The sequence below is a fragment of the Salvelinus namaycush genome, chromosome 11, assembly GCF_016432855.1.
Source record: "Salvelinus namaycush isolate Seneca chromosome 11, SaNama_1.0, whole genome shotgun sequence".
Classification (NCBI taxonomy): domain Eukaryota; kingdom Metazoa; phylum Chordata; class Actinopteri; order Salmoniformes; family Salmonidae; genus Salvelinus; species Salvelinus namaycush.
In genome coordinates, this window is record NC_052317.1 from 5,549,448 (window position 1) to 5,570,917 (window position 21,470).

The window sequence follows — 21,470 nt, forward strand, 5'->3', positions numbered from 1 at the left end:
TGGAAAGGCTGGTAGTGAGACTGGTATTGGTCTGCAACTTACCCCCTATAGGCCCCCGTTTAGAAAACAGGGTCCCATCTAGACACACCTAATAACACACGTGCTTCTGGAACACTTATGGAACGCTTGAGGTATACAGTAGTAGGGATCAGGATAGGAAGAGAGGGAATAGGATATAAAAGTCCCTCATGATCACCCTGGGAAACAAAGTATCAGTGGGTTCAAAGTTCAAACCATGACAGCATGTGAGAAAATGACCAAAACACCCTCCCTTCAACATCCGTTCTGGTCAAACCCTTGATCACTAATCCCTATAGATTTGACCTTGAGAGAGGGAAGGAGCAAGGGAGTGATGAAGAGAGAACCTTGTCCAAACACTCTCCAGCAGTGACCACAACATGGCCATTAGCACATGAAATAGTAAAGCCAGGTGCAGTGTCACAACAGTCACAACAGAACAGTATCCAAGGGAATAGTTTACAAAACCTTTTAGAAGAGGGGTATTCAAATCTTACCCTCTGAGGTCCGGAGCCTGCTTTTTTTCTGTTCTATCTGGTAATTAATTGCACCTACATGGTGACCCAGGTCTCAATCACTCCCTGATTTTGAGGGAAAGAATGAAAATAAGCAGTGGAACTGGCTTTGAGGTCCAGATTTGAATTTGAGGGCCATAGAACATCTAGTTCAGCGGCTAACCACCAATCTAATGCGAATAAGGTCATCTGATCTATGTTATGCTGTAGTAGGACCTCCATTCCCGTCTTTTTTATCGTACTGCATAATTTATAATCATTTACCTCATAATTTCAGCAAGTTGCCGCTGTCCTTAGCAGCATTTAGATTAGCATGTAGGGCAGGCCAACTTGTACAACAAACAATAAAGTAAAAAAATCATCTTGTTCAGGAAGTGCAACCTGGTGCTCTATTGTCTCCTTGTTTAAGACTGTTCTGCGGCCTCCAGACTGTTAGCAAGTGCAACTGGCTATCAATAGCTTTCCCTTTTGGATTTTGATTTAGCATTTTGCTAACATGGTCCCCCATCTTTCTCTCCAGTTGACTGTAGCGGTCAAGTGTCTGAAGACAGACATGCTGAGCCAGCCGGAGGCGTTGGACGACTTCATCGGCGAGGTCAACGCCATGCACTCCCTGGACCACCAGAACCTCATCAGGCTGTACGGAGTGGTGCTCACACAACCCATGAAGATGGTATGGACGGACAAATCAAATCAAATCAAGTTTATTTTATATAGCCCTTTGTACATCAGCTAATATCTCGAAGTGCTGTACAGAAACCCAGCCTAAAACCCCAAACAGCAAGCAATGCAGGTGTAGAAGCACGGACACACACAACAACACATGTTAAATACTTAATTTGAGTCCTCAAATCAGATTACATTTTGCAAAAGGATCATGGATACAAAATGCACCTTCTTCACCCATGACAGCTGACACGGAGCGGTATCTTTCCAGCTGCTTTGCTTTTTGTACATGCTTGTGTACATGCTTGTGTACATGCCTAAATAGCAGCACCACCAGCTTACACTCGGAACCCATACTGTTCATAAGCGCAGGCAATGTCAAGTTTACAAACTGTGTGAACCCTTTAAAATAATATCTAGGGGAGAATCTCAAGGCCTGTTCCGCTCTGTTCTTTTCATCTCTGCGTCATTACCTCCCTGTACTTCCTCGGTATTATTTTGTATCGATGTGGAGTACATTGTGTTTGGAGTCGATCAATAATGTTATTGTTGTCACCTCCTTACCCCTCCCCCGGCGCTCTCCTCAGCACCACTCCCTGTAAAGCCGGGTTTCCCAAACCTCTCTTAAAGTACCACCAGCTGTTCTACTTGTTTTGCGTATTGCCGGACTGGTAGCAGATTCAATTACTCAACAAGCCCTTCATTAGTTGAATTTTGTGTGTTAGCTCAGGAATACATCAAATACCTGGAGGTACTCGAGAAGAGGTTTGGGAAACACTGCTCTAAACTCTTGGGAGCTCACTAACAACACACCCTCCTTCTCCAGGTGACCGAACTAGCCCCGCTTGGCTCCCTCCTGGAGCGCCTGCGCTGCGTTCGGCCGCAGGGCCCCATCCTCATCCACACGCTGTGCCAGTACGCCGTGCAGGTGGCGTGCGGCATGGCCTACCTGGAGCAGCGGCGCTTCATCCACCGCGACCTGGCCGCCCGCAACATCCTGCTGGCGTCGGCCCAGAGGGTAAAGATCGGCGACTTCGGTCTGATGCGGGCGCTGCCCGACAACCACGAGCACTACGTCATGCAGGAGCACCGCAAGGTGCCGTTCGCGTGGTGAGTGGGACGGGGAAAGGGGATGGTGGTTGGGTGAGGGGGAGAGTGCGGTGGGAAAGGGAGTGTGTGTGTTGCCACCGGGGGAGGAAAGGTCGGCGTGTATTCGTGTGTCGGTGTTATCAGGGCCACATTCAGTAGGCAAACGTTGTCTGACGTTGCAAATAGAATGCCACGAATAGAGCTGACATGATTCTGTTATTTTACATGCATGGGACATGTTTGTTCTAAGTAAAGTCTTTTTTATCTGAACATTCTACAACATTGTGCCCTGGGGAATGAGCCCCTGATGTGGCTATGCATAGTGTGTGTGTTTTTTCCACTTTCTCCTCACCTTCTTAAGGTGTGTTTGCTGTGTGTGTCCTCCCCCTCCAGGTGTGCCCCGGAGAGCCTGAAGACGCGGACATTCTCCCACGCCACAGATACCTGGATGTTCGGGGTGACGCTGTGGGAGATGTACACCCACGGACAGGAGCCCTGGCTGGGCCTCAATGGCAGCCAGGTACACGCATACACAGACACAGACACAAAGCAAACACACGCGCAGACACTCACTCACACACACACACACAAAATAGAAATACTCATATTTTAGGGTTTTATGTTAATGGTTCATTGTGGGTTCAATTTAAGTATTTTGTGAATGTGTATGTGTTTCAGATCTTACACAAGATAGACAAGGAGGGTGAGCGTCTACCCAAGCCAGAGGACTGTCCCCAGGACATCTACAACGTCATGCTGCAGTGCTGGGCCCAGAAAGCTGATGACAGGCCCACCTTTGTCGCCCTCAGGGAGTTCCTGCTCGAGGTACACACTTCTCTGTGTGTGTGTGTGGGTACATCAGTGTTAAGCCAGTGTTAGTCGTCCGCGTGCATGTTTTCACGGGTGTGTTTTGCCCGAGTCTATTTTCAATGTGTACGTTTGAGATTGAATACACAACCTTCATGTGTTAAATGGACCTATAGCCCCACCTAGTGAATCTTCTACTGTATGGGCATTACCAACTGAGGAATCCTAACTTGATGTTCGCGCTGAACTGATGTCAATAGAAGATTTTTTGGGGCAAAACTCAACACTGATTTCAATGTAGATTTTGGGCCCAAATGACTACATTTTGATGCCTTGTGCCCCACTGTTGGCGTGCAGTGTTAGTTAAACGTGCTCAAACTTGGTGTTTGTGTGCGTATGTATGTGTGTGTCCATTCCATTCCAGACCATGCCAGCAGACATGTGCGCGCTGCAGGACTTTGAAGAGTCCGACAAGCTTCAGATTCAGGTCAATGACGTGATCACCGTCATCGAGGGCAGGTATGTGTGATCACACTAATGAACTGTAAAATCAATATTCTGTCATTGTGTTTTTCTATGCATGCTTGTGTATGGGCATGTGTCTGCAACTTCTTGCATGCCTTTGGGAGTGTGTCTGTGTCAGTGGGCGTATGCGTGTGTGAAAGAGAAGAAGAAGAGGGCGAGAGAATGGAATAAATAAAGTACAACCACGGAGACGGACAAACAGATAAAAAGCAAAAAGGGACGAGTACAAGTCAGATTGGACTCACTGTGTAAACAGTCAAGTTTAGAAAAGCCAGAATAAGAGGGAGCTCAACCACAAAAAAGATAAACCACAAAGACAATACTTTAGCCTAGTAGGTTGTTTAGGAATGGGACACTCACTTTTTGCTCTCCTGGTAGCGGAGTAGGCCGGGCAGCGTTGAGGTCCAACCCCAAGACATCTGGTGGGTCCATGGGGTTCCCTAGGTACAGACTAGAAAGAGAGGAGGAGAGAGAGAAAGTGGGAGATAGCGGAAGAGAGAGGATGAGAGAGAGAGCGGATGAGATCAAGAGAGGGGGTAGAAAGGAAAGAGAGAGAGAGGGGACATTTATTGACTTACCATACCAAGAGGTTCTCTACCCGGGGCTAGCCATAAATCAGGTGTACAGAGGCTCGGCCCAGGTTTCACATCTGCTTATCCAACCTGCCTGTGTGTATAATATTAATATTTTATTAGGATCACCATCAGCTGTTGCTAAAGGAGCAACTGCTTTTCCTGGGGTCCACACAAAGCATAACACATTACATAATACAGAACATTAAAGGGGCAATCAGCAGTTGCTACATACATTTTTACCCCCGAACATTTTTAGTTCAACAGTCGTACCCCATCAGAACCCAAAATATAAGCTTGTTTTACTCCAATGTTTGTAAACAAAGTAAATGTAAACAAACACTATATAGCCTCCTAACATGGTTAAAACTATAATTGTGATATCATGGATGGTCAGTCCTTGCATCCATAGCTCCCTCTATTAATCCGAGAGTGGTTCCGTTTCTCCAGCCCCATCCCTCAGCTTTTTACCAAAACGGGTTGGGAGAACCGCTTTGTTCTAGTTTGTTATTGCCTATATTTATGTCTATATGTTGATATGCCTGCTTGTGGTGGATGCGTGCGTGCCATGCGTCCCACCTGTGTGTGTCTGTCTGTACCTGGATGTTTTCTCACATTCACCTGTACGTCGACCTACCTCCCTCTCTTTGTCAGAGCGGAGAACTACTGGTGGCAGGGCCAGAACAAGCGCACGCTGAAGTTGGGCCAGTTCCCCAGGAACGTGGTGACCTCGGTTGCAGGCCTGTCGGCCCATGACATCAGCAGACCCCTTCAACACAGCTTCATCCACACAGGCCACGGAGACACAGACCCACACCGCTGCTGGGGCTTCCCGGACCGCATCGACGAGTAAGACATATCCTCAGAACTTGTGCTTCTATCTACTTGTAGTGATATGTGCCGCTTTACAGTGCATACATTTTTTTGTAATTATTTGTTATACTTGCAGGACCCACAGCCTTTTTTTACCACTAGAGGACAGTAGACTAGACTGTTCATATTACTGTCTAGTCAGCTGAAATGACAGTAGCAGGCAGACCTGGGGCGCCTTCAGCAGGACGCAACGTTTTGAAACATTCAGATACAACTATGCTATGTAGGACATGCCTCTGACATTTAGAATAAGGAATCACTTCGGCTCTATTCTTGGCATTTCTATCTGCATCGTTCGACAACTGAACCTAGCCCAGGGTTGGATAAGCAGATGTGAAACCTGGGCCGAGCCTCTGTACACCTGATTTATGGCTAGCCCCGGGTAGAGAACCTCTTGGTATGGTAAGTCAATAAATGTCCCCTCTCTCTCTGTATCTCTCTCTTTCCTTTCTACCCCTTCTCTTGCTCTCATCCGCTATCGCTCTCATCCTCCCTCTCTCTATCGCCCACTTTCTCTCTTCCCCTCCTCCTCTCTTGCTCTCTGGCTCTCGCTCTCATCCCCTCTCTTTCTAGTCTGTACCTAGGGAACCCCATGGACCCACCAGATGTCTTGGGGTTGGACCTCAATGCTGCCCGGCCTACTCAGCTACCAGGACGAGCAAAAAGTGAGTGGCCCATTTCTAAACAACCTACCAGGCTAAAGAAATTATCGTCACAATGGCATGTTTTTCTTCGTGGTTTATGTTTTTTGGGTTGATATTTTTTGGTTAAGCTTTTCTGAACTTGACTGTTTACACAATGAGTCCAATCTGACTTGTACTCGTCCCTTTTTGCTTTTTATCTGTTTGTCCGTCTCCGTGGTTGTACTTTATTTATTCCATTCTCTCGCCCTCTTCTTTTTCTCTTTCACACACTTTTGTGATCTCCCTCTATCCCTCTCTCCTGTACCCCTCTCCTTCTCTCTCTGGTGGTGGCATTTTCAGAGGAGGCACCTACTCGTCCCCCCCAGCCGTTGGTGCTTGTCAAGAGTAAGTGTAGTCTCTCGCTCCAGCTCACCCATTGCTCCTGCCCTCTCTGTTATCTCCTAGCTCCAGTTTTCAAAGGTACACTGTGTGCAATCTCTCCTCTCATCTCTCTCTCTCTCTCTCCCTCTTCTCCCCATCCCTCCCTTTTTCTCTTTCCTTCTCTTCCCAGTTACTCCATTTCTCTTCCTCCTCCCTAAGCTTGTTGTTTCTCCACCTCTCTCACTAACAGGTGTGCAGTCTGGGTTTCTGTGCATTGAGTGGTTAACGCCGAACCGGAGAGTTGAGAAATGAAGCATGTGTGGACCAACTTGTTGTGTTTTGCAGCCTGGCTTAAAGGACATGTTATGGTTGTTTTTAACGTCTGTGTATGATCTAATCTTCTCTGTAAGATGTTGTTTGTTTCCGTTCATGTACAATGTATGAAATGGAAACTGTTTATTTATATCCGCACATTACAAATAGACACGCTGAGGATTATTACCTTTTCATTTCAGGGACAAGTACAGAGTCATTCATTATGTACATAAATAAATCTTGCATCAAAGGCAGGCTTAAGGTTGATCACTCAAGGTAGACCGTTGGGGCATTGTGGGTGGACTACAGGGCTACATGAGTAATGAGCGGTTACGGCGTAGAAGTATTGTAAAGTTGCCAAAGTCATTAGTTGCCAAAGTCGTTAAGTTGCATTTGTCTGTTGGTTTTTCCAGAGCCGTGCTACGACTCGGTGACTGAGGACGAGGAGCTGACCGCCTCAGGCCTCAAGGGGCTGTCGCTACTGAAAGCGGGCTCCATCAAAGGCCTCAAGCTGAAACCCGCCACATGTGTCTCCGCCTCCAAACAGGGGGGCCGGACTATGGGCTCAGGCCACACCCCCAGTGATGTGTCACTCATCGACTTTGGGGAGGAGTTTCCCCCGGCCGCATCCTCCCCCTCCCCGGTGGTGGAGCTCCAGGTGCCCTCGTTGGCCAAGCTGGCCCTGGACGCAGAGTTTATTCTGGATTGTACTCCTACCCAGAGCCCGTGGCGCTCGCTGCCCCGCCCCTTACACCCCACGCCAGTGGTGGACTGGGACGCCCGGCCCTTACCTCCACCTCCTGCGTACGATGACGTGGCGCAGGACGAGGAGGACATGGAGGTGAGCTCCATCAACAGCCTGGATCAGCAGCAGGGGGGGATGGGTGAGAGCCACAGCCCCACAGAGACCTTGCCGGCTGGTGAGGAGAAGGCCATGGCCGGTGCAGCCGACAAACCCCTGGAGGACAACCTCTTCCTGCCCTCTAAGCAGGGCCTGGCCTCCACATCCTTCTCTCAGTCAGCTGAGATCTTTCAGGAGCTCCAGCAGGAGTGCATGAGGAGGCTCAATGTGCCCACGGGAGGAGGTCCCCAGCCCCCCTCGCTGTCCCCAAGCTCAGGCCTCCAGTCCAAGGACGTCCACCACCAGATCATCTTGTTCTTCTCTGAGGACAAGCCCCAGATCCCTCCACGCGTACCCATCCCACCTCGCCCTGTCAAACGGGGGGACTACACCCGCTGGTCCGGTGACCTCTCCCTGTCCCTGACTCCAGCTTCTGAGGAAGTTCAGGACCGGCCCCCTCAGATCCCCCCGCGGGACCCTCTGTCCCAGCCGGGCTCGCGCACCCCCAGTCCCATGGGCCAACAGGTGGGCTCCCCCCAGCAAAGGACAATGGTTTTCCCCAGTGCCCCTCCTCCGCCCACATACGGATCCTACCTCTCTACGTCCCCGGGGAAACTGATGCCCACCACACATAGCTTTGCCTTGGACCCCAAATACGCCGCACCCAAGGTCATCCAAGCACAAGCCCAGGGTAAGGACCTGGCCAAGGGGCCCTGCATCCTGCCCATTGTCCGCGACGGCCGCAAAATCAGCAACACGCACTACTACCTCCTGCCCGAGAGGCCGCCTTACCTGGACCGCTACGACCGCTTCTTCAGGGAAGCGGAAAATGTGCCGACTGGTGGCAGTGGTGGGATCTGCGAGGAGAGGCGGCAGGCCAACACGGCCACGGTCAGGCCCATGATGGTGAACCATCAGCCCCAGAACCAGGGGGGAGACCTCAAGCCCAACTTTTCCTCCAACAACAACACTAGCCTGGGCTTCCGGCTGGGCATGAAGTCCTCCATCAGCCTGCCCAGGGTCACCTCTGACGGGTCAGCCGGCAGGGCAGAGGGGGGAACCACAGCAGACGGGGTCAAGATGGTGAGTAGTACCAAAGGCTCCAGCCTCAGATTATTTATTTTTGAATCAGTAATCAGTTGATTTGATTTTCAATAACAAACGAACACAGGAAAGAACATGGCCTAATACACAAAATCAAAGGGGGAAAAATAAAATAAATTAAAAGTACAGAACACAATGTAAGAATAGCATTCCTCAGCTACTATGTCCTCAATACTTTTAAATTGGGTTCCCTAGGTACAGACTAGAAAGAAAGAGAATGAGAGAGAGAGTAAGAGAGGAGGATGGAAAGAGAGAGAGAAAGTGGGAGATAGAGTGGATGAAAGCAAAAGAGGGGGTGGAAAGGAACGAGAGAGAGATATAAGTTTAGGAGTAAAAATGAGCTGCATGGACTCAAGCTCACAGAACGGGACCGCTAAATGCTGAAGCGCGTAGTGCCTAAAAATAATTCTGTGCTCGGTTGAAATACTCACTACCAAGTTCCAAACTGCCTCTGGAAGCAGCATCAGCAGAAGGACTGTTCGTAGGGAGCGTCATGAAATGGGTTTCCATGACCAACCAGCTTCACACAAGCCTAAGATCACCATGCGCAATGCCAAGCGTCGGCTGGAGTCGTGTAAAGCTCGCCGCCATTGGACTCTGGAGCAGTGGAAACGTGTTCTCTGAAGTGATGAATCATGTTTCACCATCTGGCAGTCCGAGGGACAAATCTGGGTTTGGCTACCTGCCCGAATGCATAGTGCCCAACTGTAAAGTTTGATGGAGGAGGAATAATGGTCTGTGGCTGTTTTTCATGGTTCAGGCTAGGCCCCTTAGTTCCAGTGAAGGGAAATCTTAACGCTACAGCATACAATGACATTCTATACGATTCTGTGCTTCCACCATTGTGGCAACAGTTTGGGGAAGGCCCTTTCTTGTTTCAGCATTACAATGCCCCCGTTCACAAAGCAAGGACAATACAGAAATGGTTTGTCGAGATCTGTGTGGAAGAACTTGACTGGCCTGCACAGAACCCTGACCTCGACCCCATTTGAACACTTATGGGATGATTTGGAATGCTGACTGCGAGCCAGGCCTAATCGCTCAACATCAGTGCCCGACCTCACTAATGTTCTAGTGGCTGAATGGAAGCAAGGCCCCGCAGCAATGTTTCAACATCTGGTGGAAAGCCTGCCCAGAAGAGTGGAGGCTATTATAGCAGCAAAAGGGGGACCAACTCCTCCATATTAATGCCCGTGAATTTGGAATGAGATATTCGACGAGCAGTCATATAGTCTACTTTTGGTCATGTAGTGTACCTCCCTGGAATCTCTGTACCTCTGTACCCCATAAGGTCCCTCAGTTGAGCAGTGAATTTCAAACACAGATTCCAGGGAGGTTTTCCAATGCCTCGCAAAGAAGGGCTCCTATTGGTAGATGGAGAAGAAGAAAAAAAGACATTTGATTATCCCTTTGAGCATGGTGAAGATATATAAATTACACTTTGGATGGTGTATCAATACACCCAGTCAATACAAAGATACAGGTGTCCTTCCTTACTCAGTTGCCGGAGAGGAAGGAAATCACTTGGGATTTCACCATGAGGCCAATGGTGACTTTAAAACAGTTACATAGTTTAGTGGCTGTGATAGGAGAACTGAGGATGAACAACATTGTAGTTACTCCACAATACTAAGGGACGGATAGGAATTTACAGAATGGCTACCTGGAGGAAAATGGGGGAGGGTCCTGCTTTTTCAATTTCAGTCAAAGGGAAGATTTAGTATTTAAATCTAGTCCAGGGAAGGGTCATGTAATTGAATTGACAAAATGTCAATATTTGTCAGTGTTAGTATTAGTTGCTTATTAGGCTATATATCGATGTGTGCCCGATGCAGCCCCTCATCTCTGATTCTCCACTGGGCGCGTAATATCAATTGTTTAGTGTGGTCTCGATCAAATGATCCATAGGCTATGAAGTGCATGCTCAGAGAAGCATAGCGCAAAGTTATATTTCTAAGATAGCTGCTGGGAAGGTGTAAATAAAACTAGGTTGCATTACACACCAACCCTTAGCCCCCGGCCTTCTCTGTTCTTGCTGATCAAATACTTTTTTGTGTGTGCTGCTTAACCAATGGCTGTGCTGTGTATGGCTACGTTGTCAGTTCAGGAGGAGAGTCAAACATTTCTTCTGATTTCATTTTTTTTTGATTAGGCCTAGTCCAAAAAATGCACCATCTTGCTCATTGACTAGCCTATGTTCTGTTCAATTTGAGAAGGAGTGTGCGAAGATGAGAAGGTGGACCGGTGGTCAACTTTGATAGCTGCCTACTACTATAATTTAATTTATTAAAGACAATATGTTTCTTGCCCATTTATGTATTTATCAGAGTTATTGACATCACAATAAGCCAGATTTGAGTAACTGGAAGCAGCAGCCGCAGCACAATCTATCGGAAATGGACAGCTCATGTATACTGAAAGTAGGCAAATTCAGGTAGGCATAATTCATTTCAACCGTCTTCATTTTAATTAGACTTTACTAACAGCAAGTTGGCTTTGTGTTGGAGCATATTTCCTTCTATTTAAGAAATAAAAGGTCATCCTACTTGTTTGACAGACGAAATTAGGCTAATAGTCTAATAGCTCGGCTAGGGGTGTAAACCCCCCAGTTTGTGCCACAGTTTAGACTACCGATAGATGCTGCGGTCAGTCAGAGTTGAGTGTAGCCTATTGGCCAAAAAGGGCAAAGGTGCAAATGTATTCAACGTTTAAGTCATCTAAAGTTTTATATGTCTAACTCAATATCACAGACCTGATTTGCCCTAACAAAAATAGCATCCGTACAAATATATAAATGTATTATAATCCACATAATTCAAACGAAATGAGCTGTAGCAAGAGGAGAGAGACTGCATATGCTAAAGACAATCAGAAAGAATGTGTCTTTAACCCTACATTATAATATAACTTATTTTGAACAAAAGCCAGGAATGAGTGAGTCACTCAGCCCTATGTTTCTGTTCCTGCATCTGTTGCCTATTTGAGTGTTTGTTTTTAATATCCTAGTGATTCTGTGATCACCAAGCCTCATGCAACTGCAAAATGTTGGACAAAGCAATTTCACAAGTCCGTCTGTTTTTATTTGTTGCTATTCTGTATTAAAGGCTTTACATTTTTTTTCTCATTAGAACAGACTCTCTGGTATTATTTCAGTTATTTAGTGTTGTTTACACTGTTCCAAATGGGCAGAAAGTTTATATTGTAATCTAACAGCACCTGTTTGTCATGCAACAGTATCTCTTGCGCTTTTGACAATGATTTGAAATGAGGCCTAACTCACATGATATGCCTCAAATACTTATATCCACTAGGCTAAGAAATAATCACATTTTTCCTTTTGATTATTTAATTAACCTATATTAACCTAATTACTATGGGAATAAATATCACTGAATGATGGAAATATTTGAAAAAAGTAGGCTAATGCAATTGAAGGCAACAAATTGTTGCTGACTGAAACACCCAAAGTCATCCAATTGTTATAATAGGATATGAAGCAATAGCCTACCCGCATGTGGTCAACTATTTCAGCACCGGTTGGTGCTGCTTTGAGACAAGCATGGGGACTGGTCTTGATAAATCAATCCGATTTTTTATTTTCACTACATCTCCATTTGGATATTGTTTAGCCTACAATTAGGCTGTGGAAATGTTAGGATTATTTTGCTCTTCACTCTGTCGCTTAATAGCCTAGGCCTACTCCCAACCAGTCACGTTGTACAGCGCCATATTTTCTTAACGGAAACCATGAGGCCTACATAGGCTACTGTAAAGTGTATTTTTGTTTTTCTTGGAATAGAAATACCATAATATTAATCAATTTAATTAAGCTAAATTTCTAACAGTATAAACAACAAAATAATACAATAATAATTTGCAAACTAATGGATAATCAATCCCATATGGTCTGTTCTAACAAAAAAGGTTTTAAAGTCTCGTACAGCCAATATACAAACAGTCAAATGCATTTGTGAATTCATTCGTTTTACCCGACGTTGCGGTTTATTCAAGGCTCCCTTTATTATTTTATTTTATAACTAAAATGCTTGACTGTATTTAAAGACATGGATGACTTGTGTGCTGTGCGACGACGTGCACAAATTAATGATTTGATTGATATACTGTATATGGCCTTTATGCCAATAAGTAAGTTACGTTAAAACGGCTACAGTAAACGGGACTCTTAGGCCTACAGCTCCATGTCATTTCAATAACTTCATTTTAATAAAAACCTTGAACCCACCTGTCCCTGACATTTCCTAAATATTTATATTTTCCACTCTAGCAGTAGGCCTACATAGAGATAAATATGATACAAGACTAAAACTTCCTGAGCATTTCATCCTCCAAGCGCCATGAAGGTCTACTGCGCAATATGGATATTAACAGTAGAATAGACGGGACTCGATGAGTAGCCCACCAATAGCCGCCAGTCTAATAAATCTATTTAATATACACAATCACAAAGAAATCCTTTTTTTGTATTCGGAGGTCATAAAAAATGGTACTTATACAATTTATTTAAAAATAACAGAATAGCATGTATTTATCTGTGCTATAGTAGCTGAGGCTATGGCTACGCAATGTCAATGAATTTAACTTAATCATCATGTTAATTTAGCAGACATCACATGCTTATATTCCGCAGCCCTTTTACAATATGAACATGATGGAATATAACAGAATACAATAGAAAGGATATTTTCCCCAAATCTGTATTTGCTGATTGTAATCAGTAAGCTGTGGTTATTCTATGAAAGCATTATATTTTGAAAGAGAGACTATCTGTAAAACAACTTGTGTTTGGCAAAACTAGGTTCAGTAAGAACATTGGCATATGCTCTTTCGGATAGGGTATAGCAATCAAAGCATCTGACCTGCATGGACCTCTGTTGGATTATTTGGAAAAGTAAGCAAGCACCAACACGCTTCATGAAGACGCCCTCCAAGATCCCCTCTGGTGGTCGAACTAGCATTAATGGCAACAATGGCTGACCGCAAAATACTATGACTTCATGCACGCCAACATGCCATAACATTCCGCAGCATCCCGCAAGCTGTGCTGCTGTATGACGCAACTTTTAAATGAGGACCCACTGTATAAACACAAGCAAAATCCTAGAGGAAAACCTGATTCACCAGACACTGGGAGATGATTCATCTTTCAGTAGGCCAATAACCTAAAACACAAGGCCAAATCTACACGAGTTTCTTACCAAGAGTTACAGTGGCTGAGTTAGTTTGGACATAAATCTACTTGAAAATCTATGGCAAGACCTGAAAATGTCTAGCAATGATGAACAACCAATTTGACAGATCTTGAAGAATTTTGAAAGGAATAATAGGCAAATGTTGCACAATCCAGGTGTTGGTTCTACTAAGTATTGATTCCGGGGTGTGAATACTTAAATTTGCAAACATTTCTAAAAACATGTTTTCACTTTGTATTGTGTGTAGATGGGTGAGAAAAAATCTATTTAAGCAATTTTGAATTTAGGCTGTAACACAACAAAATGTGGAATAAGTCAAAGCGTATGAATACTGCATATTATAGGGAATAGAGTGCCATTTCAGACGCAGCCGTTGTTTTGTTGTTGCGTGTGCCCTCATTGAACAGGAGGAGGCAACAGAAGGCAATTCTTGACCAGTCTTTACATAACACTAACTCATGTTTAGGCACTTTGTGTGCTTACTGTTTTGTTTGCTTGCTTGCATCTACTCCTTACTGGTGGATTGATTGCTTCCTCACTAAACTGAAATTCAAATTTTACAAACTGTAACCAAATTGCAATTGATATATAACAACCAAATATATCATTTGTGCACAGAGACCACTTGGGTGATGGATATACTGTGTCTTGGAAAAGGATCAATAGGGAGTCGGGATTAAAGCAGTCTGTCAGTCACTCACTCATTAAAGCTAGTGATGCACCGCTATGACATTTTTGGCCAATATCGATATCCAATATTTTCCTTACGCCTCAAAAAACGATACCGATAACCGATATTTAAAAAATGCGGAATTTGAAGCGTTCTAGTACAGTTAAATAGTTAACACACACACACATGGACGCAGTGGTCTAAGGCACTGCATCTCAGTACAAGAGGCGTCACTACAGTCCCTGGTTCGAATCTAGGCTGTATCACATACGGCCGTGATTGGAAGTCCCGTAGGGCAGTGCACAATTGGCTCAGCGTCGTCCGGGTTTGGCCGGGGTAGGCCGTCATTGTAAATAAGAATTTGTTCTTAACTGACTTGCCTAGTTAAATAACTAGGCTGACCACCACACTGACCAAAAAGTTACATAATAATAACATCATAAATTTTTTAATATAGTTATTACACATTGATTACACTATCACTCGTATTTCAAATTCGCAACGATTAATCGATACGTATGCTATGATGCTGGTAAAGTTGTCTCGGTGGTCATTAAAAAAAAAGCTAGCTAGTTCATGGATGCCAACAATGTTCTTCCCCAAAAACATAGCAAAACGAAATAATCTGATTCAGTAGCTATAGTTAGCTAGTTAACTATATAGCTAGGTGTCATCATCTAAAATAACCCTAATTTATAAGACAGTTCTTATTTGATTAATGGTGGTCGGACCCATCTATGTGAAGCTAGCCACAATAAGGATTAGCCACAATAGTGGACTTTGCGGTTAGCTTTCAAAATAAAAGTATGTATTTGACAGTGATGCAAATTAATACAAATAGTAGAATTATGCCATAATTGAAAAGATCATGCTAAATGAGGTTGGAATGTTTTTATATAAAATCAACAAGACAATTTATTAATTTGACAAAATTCTGTTGAAATCACACTGGATGCATTATACTTTAGAATTGCATTGGGGGCATACTTATGTCACTGTACAGCCTTACCCCATGTCATTGATCCACAATCCATAGGTATCAGTCTACTCCGTGACACCCAGAGAACATTAGCGTCGTAGCTCTTATTTATTGTCAACCTTTGTGTATTGAACACTATTCCCGAGGAAAAACAATACTGCGTGGATGTTTTGGAGTGTGATAACTCTGAGGAGGACGTTGGGGAAAAAATATCTTGGGTATTGAGTAGACTGATACCCCATTTCATTGATCCCCAATCCTTAGGTAAAACTGTACAGTGCAATATCAATGTCAATACACACAATAGGCTGACTGGGGTGGAGATTTCACAGTCACAGTCCCGCGATAAGCGCTACAACGATAATATTTGCGTAAACTCTTCAAAGTTGTGTTCTGTGGGTGTCAGCGAGTAGACTGATACACCATTTCATTGCTTCACATTATCTAGTGTAAATATGGCATGATTCCACCTACTGTAACATTCTGCATCCGCAAATTCCACTTGTGCCTAATCCTTATTGTGGCTAGCTTCACAACGCGGTCCGGTCGAGCCTCACTAGCCAGATGAAGCTAGCTGGCTGCTTATAACGTTAGCTTTTGGCAACAGGCTTAAGTAGCTGGCTAGCTATTTATTTTCATGAACTGAAGTTCAATTCCAGTAGGCGAACAACAAGTGGCTACCTAGCTAATAGTTACTCACAAGGAGTCCTAAATCATTGCTAAGAACATTAGAAACTGCAGTCATTTTCACTAGTCATTGTTTTCAGGCGGGTTGTATTGGTGCTAGCTAGGTACCAAGCTAGCTAGCTACCCCAGAAGTTGCGGTCGAACAAATAATGCTTTATTACCAACGCGGTATTGTAAACACGTCGTTCGTGGCCGGTGGTTGCTTGTTTGCAGAATTTTTTGTACAGCTTTGACAGTGCTACTGATAGTAGTGGTGGCACTTGGCTTGCACGTGCAAATTCAGAACACACAACATACCTATAATAGAACTGTGTTATTTGACGTGTCAAATAGTGTTATTGTAAAATAGTGTTATTTGATGTGTATCTTTTTTGACACGCAAAGACCCAAACGCAGATATGTTCACCGATATATCGTGCATCCCTAATTAAAGCACTCACTCACTCATTATAGAATTTACTCACTCACTGCAATCTGATTCACCACCCTTCTCCAAAAGTGTGCACTCATTTTCTCCCTCATGCATTTAACAGCATTGGATTGGTGCATGGATGGCTGCAGACACTTTCCACCATATTCCTCACACCAGTATATTCCTTTTAAATCCACAAGGGGGAGTGTATGAGTGCACACTTCGGGATAAGGGTAGAGAAACGTAATGTAGCCACTCACTCACACCAAAAGAATGACAGACACTCAAAAAAGCAAAAGTGTATTACTCTTTTGAAAAGTTTTTGTTCATGTTGTTTTGATTGACAGCAGAGGTCTGCCGAGCTGATTGGTCAGTGTAGCAGCAACATTGACCTAATTTGTTGTTTGTGTGGCATCCACAGGTGCAGGAGGCGGTCCATGGCGTGACTATAGAGGAGTGTCAGACAGCCCTCCAGAACCACAACTGGAACGTGCAGAAAGCTGTGCACTACCTCAAGGTAGGGGCCCTTGGCGGTAGTACACTATTACCGTGCCACACTATTGAGCTGTACTTCGTTGGCCTGGTTGCACATCCACCTTAATTGCACAGCCTTAGTTAACCTTCTATAAGTCAATAGTAAATAATTAGATCTGAGCCTTAGGAAGTTGTGTGTAAAAAGCATGAGTTGACCAACAGTTGGAGAGTTGCTGACTAACGGAATAGTAAACTTGTGAAAAAATATTCACATGCAATATAAACTCTCAATGATTTATAAACAGGCAGTTTATGTAGATTGTGTGACTTAATTTATTCTTTAGGACGTTGTGCAAATAGAACAGCACTAGCTTAAAAACGGGATTGAAATATCTGATGACGGATACATAAGTTCCGATGGTGAGTTGTAACTGATCCTGTTGCTCTCAGGTTGAGCAGCTGTTCTGTCTTGGCCTGAAGACCAGGGCGGAGTGTCTCAAGGTGCTGGAGATGTATGACTGGAACCTGGAGGTGGCCAGCACTCAGCTCCTGGACTCCTACGGCTCCGTCCGGCAAAGGTAAAATAGGGACCCCATGGAATTTAGGAGAACCTAACCCTGCTGGTGCAGGCTTTTGCTCCAGACAAGCAGGCATACAACTGGGACATGTTCAGTAGGGCACACTCACTGTTACAAAATGTTTTTCAATTAAAAATGTAAATGAACTTTTCTTATTGGACAAGTCAAGGTAGTCCCCATTTCAGTCAGTTTTATTCAGGTTGGTGCAAGACACTGATTCTACTAATCAAGAATCAGTTAGTTGTGTGTTGCTGCTTGGTCCAGCCCTATAACCTCTGATATACTCTGTCTATCCACAACTTCGACAGTATTGACTCACGTTAATCTAGCACCAAAAAAACTAGATGGAATTGTGAATTTACTTTGATTTGTTTTCGAAACATCAAAATAAACCTCTCCTCCGATTGCAGGCGGTGACCGATGTCACAAGGAGCAACGGCTAAGTCCGTTCAGAACTCTTTTCATTCATCAGCGGTCTTTGAAGGGGCGGAGTCTGCTCCCGTCTCTCCGTTACGATTTGCCAGATGCATCCAATATGCAGTCTTCCCCACACTGAGGACCTGGAGGCTAACCCGCACTAACACCGAATAGGAGCGGAAGTCTGCTTAGAACGCAGGGAGTGGAACCATACTCTTGAAGGGACCATGTTGTCTGCTGGTCCCTTACCTATAGCACAGCACTGAAGGAAAAATGTCCTCTATTTCGGTGCTGGTCTACCCAATTCAGTTATATCACTGCCACAATAGACCTTTGACCAACATAGATTACCCCTTTGTGTTATTACTAACTTATATGAATCAGGGTTGTGTTGCATCCCTTTGAAAATCAACAGAAACTGCAGTACCATAGAACAAGAGTAGACCTCCTCTGCCAAAGCACTCCCCTACACCCCTACTGTATGTGTGCTGTGTTAGGCTCCTCGTTTTGGATAGGGACTTTGTTTTCGGGTTGTCAGCATCTTTCTGCTGCAATGCCCGCCTTCCCAGGCCTCCCAAGGTGCTCTACTGCATTTCAGCAGAGGTCAAAGTTCAAAAAGCCCACCTGGAAGGAGAGAACGAACATTAAAGAGAACTAAACAATATGCAGCTGGTCCACGTTTAAGTCGACTCCTTCTTTTATGTTCTGTTCTACAGAGTTCTATTTGATTTATATTAAGGAGAGGAATTACTTTTTTTATGCACACATACAGTATATTATATATAAGAAGAGTTCAGATGTTTTGAGTTTATATATTTTCAGCGAATATGCGCTGAAAGTTGGTGTTTTTTGTTTTTAGTTCTCTGTTCTTTCATATATTTTGCTTTTGAACCGGTCGTTTGAAAAAAGGGGGACATATTGAAAACGTTCAACTTTCTTGAGATGTTTTATTTTCATTTGATCAGTTAAGCCGTTTATGTTAGAATGTGCTCCCCCTGAATTGAGTTCACTTGTGGCTCTAAGTGCTATTAATTTGATCCACTCCAAATGTCCATTTAATCGTTCCCTACTGGTGTACAGAACTATTTGACACCTGACTGTTTTTTTTGTGCTCCCTCACTATCTACTCGAAGCACTTTTCCCACACAAAACTACTGTTGAAAATGGCCCACTGGCTTGCTTATATTCAAAGCACATTGATACTTAAATAATTAATTAACAACGTTGCCAGTGCTCCAGGACAAAGATTCCCCAGAGCAGAGACGATACCCCTCGTAACTAGTCTTTACCTCGACTATTAGGAGCTAAAACCTTTAGTCAGCACCCATAGGTTGCAGAGAATTCTGAGGGGAAGAAATGTCAGTGCTGGCCCTAGTTGGTTACGGACATCAAGCACATGCAAGATCCAAAATGTCACAATACTGGATTAGACTCGGCCAATAAAGTATGCAGACCTCTCAAAACCTAGAGCAAACTGTATTGTAAAATGTGAGTGTCTGTTTTCTATACTGTGCTACCCTCTGTATTCATCGTAGACCAGTGGAGCAGAGATTCTGGAACGGTTGCATGCAACCTGTTGGTTTTCTGTGTGTTATGATTCAAATGATGTTTTTGAACATTAAGATCTTTTATAGTTGATTCCAATATGTAAATAAGTCTTACCTGAGAAGGCCTGTAACTGACCTCAAATCAGTTAAAATTCCAGCACAGACCAACACGGTTAAACTAGCAGACTCCTAGTAGACCACTCCTACCAGTGTAGCGGGCTTGCAGGCTGGTCTTTCCCCAGTCTTTCTGTAGTCACTGTACCAATTTGGACGTTCGACTGGGTTTGTGCCTGTCTCTGTGTGTGAAACAGACTGTCTAGACATTCTCCGGTGTCTGTTTGTGAACACAGTGTACTGTCTCATAAACACTTTGCTCATGTTCCAAACTCAAACTTTGTCTCCTTTTGCCCTGTTCTTTCAGTCGTTTGCCCTCGCAGATAAGGTCTGGATGTGTTAAATCAATTTGACAGTACGCCACATAGCCTAACGCAGGGTTTAATAGAGTGAGGCGATCTGTCTTACCTATCCTCCCCTAAAGATTTATGCAAGCCAATCCTCAAAGGGCTGCGGTAAAGGGTACACATTTTTGGTTTGGAACACAGCCATTGTTGAACTTTTTCTGTACGCAATAATAATTATCCTCTTCCAAACAGTCAAGGCCATCCAGCCGTGACAAAAAGAGAATGCTTCCATTGCTGTGAACTTGATATACATCAAAATCCATGTTGTAGTTCCAAATGTTTAGTGGCGCCATCTGATGATGTCACCGTAAGGCGACCCTGTCCCCATGTCTTACACCGTTGATATATTTGATACCAAGCTGCTGTAGTTGTAGAAGGACTGAAGCGACCTTGTGGTATTATTACCCAAATCAATGTTCTCCTGTTCATGTTTTTTTTAAATGTGTTATGGTTGTATTACCTTTTTGTTGGTTTGTTAGTTCAATCCGACATACCTGTACCAATGTACTTTCCCAGAAAGTGTTTTATTTTCACATGGTTGTACAGTAGATTTTCCCCCTTCCCCCTGGGTGTTCGGAATTGTGCAAGAGGGCAAATGCAAGTTAATGCTGCCGATCTCAAATGTATAAATGTATTTTTTATTAAAGAATGAACTCTTTTTTTTTTACCTTGCTCTCATTACGTCTGATTCTTTCTCTTGGAACATCTTGATGACCGTTGATTGGGTAGCATTTAATGTACAGCGAGGAAAGTGCCAATTATCACGCTCTTATTTTGAAGTCAGAAGAGCATCTTACACAACACTTAGAAGAATGTGCAGCTAAGTACTCACCTAGGACTAATTAGCAATAACGAGCTAAAGGGTAGCCTGACAGTTCTGTATACTCTTAATTTAGCTGAAAGAGAATCTGTAACTACATATTTTTGATAAAGCCTCAAATGAAATGCACTTAGCTAGCTTTGGGGCATCTTACTCAAGTCCCCTATGACATGTGCATCGTTTGTTTGCACCTGAAGGACCGAAGGAACAAATGCCCAAATCGATGGTTACGGTTTAATTTCAGTCTGTGTGCATGAAATGTGTGTACAGTCAAGTCCACCTTCTGTGTGTCTTGTGTTTGTGCGCGTATCCACCCTTTAATGTCCTTGGTTTGTGAGTGATCAATCTGAATCAATTAGGTTGATTGATTCAACCTCTTGATTATATTGATCCTAGTTTTCCCATTATGAATGAGTATTTTCCTTATTATAAAACGATGCCACTTGTGTTTGAGTACATGAAGTGATCTTCCTTTATACCACTTATATGAAAATGTCCCATTTGTGTTTTATGATACAGTGGGATTCCTGATGATGATTTAAAATGACTCGCAGTCAATAAAAAGGAAAATGTCACTTTCTTATGCAATAACTATGTCAGTTATGTAGCTATGGAGTCGCTTGTTATAAATATCGGAGGTTGGCATTTCCAAGATAGTGGGCCTGAACATACTCTTTCTCATACACACGCACTGCCACTCTCTGGGCTGCTGAACTTTTGCTTACTAATGAAAAGTGCGTGTCCTCCATTCGTCTTTGTGATGTCTGCACAGTATGGTTGCCGTTCCCAGGCAAAATTATTCATATCTGTCGTCCCGGTCATTATGGGCTAGAGGAGGCATCGGCGTCAGGAAATTCCCCGGAGAAATTATTTTGTTTCTTGCAAA

General features: G+C 44.0%; 1 protein-coding gene across 1 annotated transcript in view; it reads left to right on the plus strand.

Moving 5' to 3' along the window:
* Positions 1–20,431, plus strand: part of tnk2b (tyrosine kinase, non-receptor, 2b) — a 110,774-nt gene extending 90,343 nt beyond the window's left edge. Inside the window, exons 6-16 of the mRNA XM_039003664.1 lie at positions 1,054–1,206; positions 2,026–2,309; positions 2,682–2,808; positions 2,967–3,113; positions 3,520–3,614; positions 4,847–5,041; positions 5,639–5,730; positions 6,798–8,308; positions 16,709–16,804; positions 17,212–17,339; positions 17,750–20,431. Of these exons, the coding sequence (XP_038859592.1) occupies positions 1,054–1,206; positions 2,026–2,309; positions 2,682–2,808; positions 2,967–3,113; positions 3,520–3,614; positions 4,847–5,041; positions 5,639–5,730; positions 6,798–8,308; positions 16,709–16,804; positions 17,212–17,339; positions 17,750–17,756 (2,835 nt within the window). The 3' untranslated portion in view covers positions 17,757–20,431. The remainder of the gene's footprint in view (positions 1–1,053; positions 1,207–2,025; positions 2,310–2,681; positions 2,809–2,966; positions 3,114–3,519; positions 3,615–4,846; positions 5,042–5,638; positions 5,731–6,797; positions 8,309–16,708; positions 16,805–17,211; positions 17,340–17,749) is intronic.
* Positions 20,432–21,470: the final 1,039 nt, after the last annotated feature.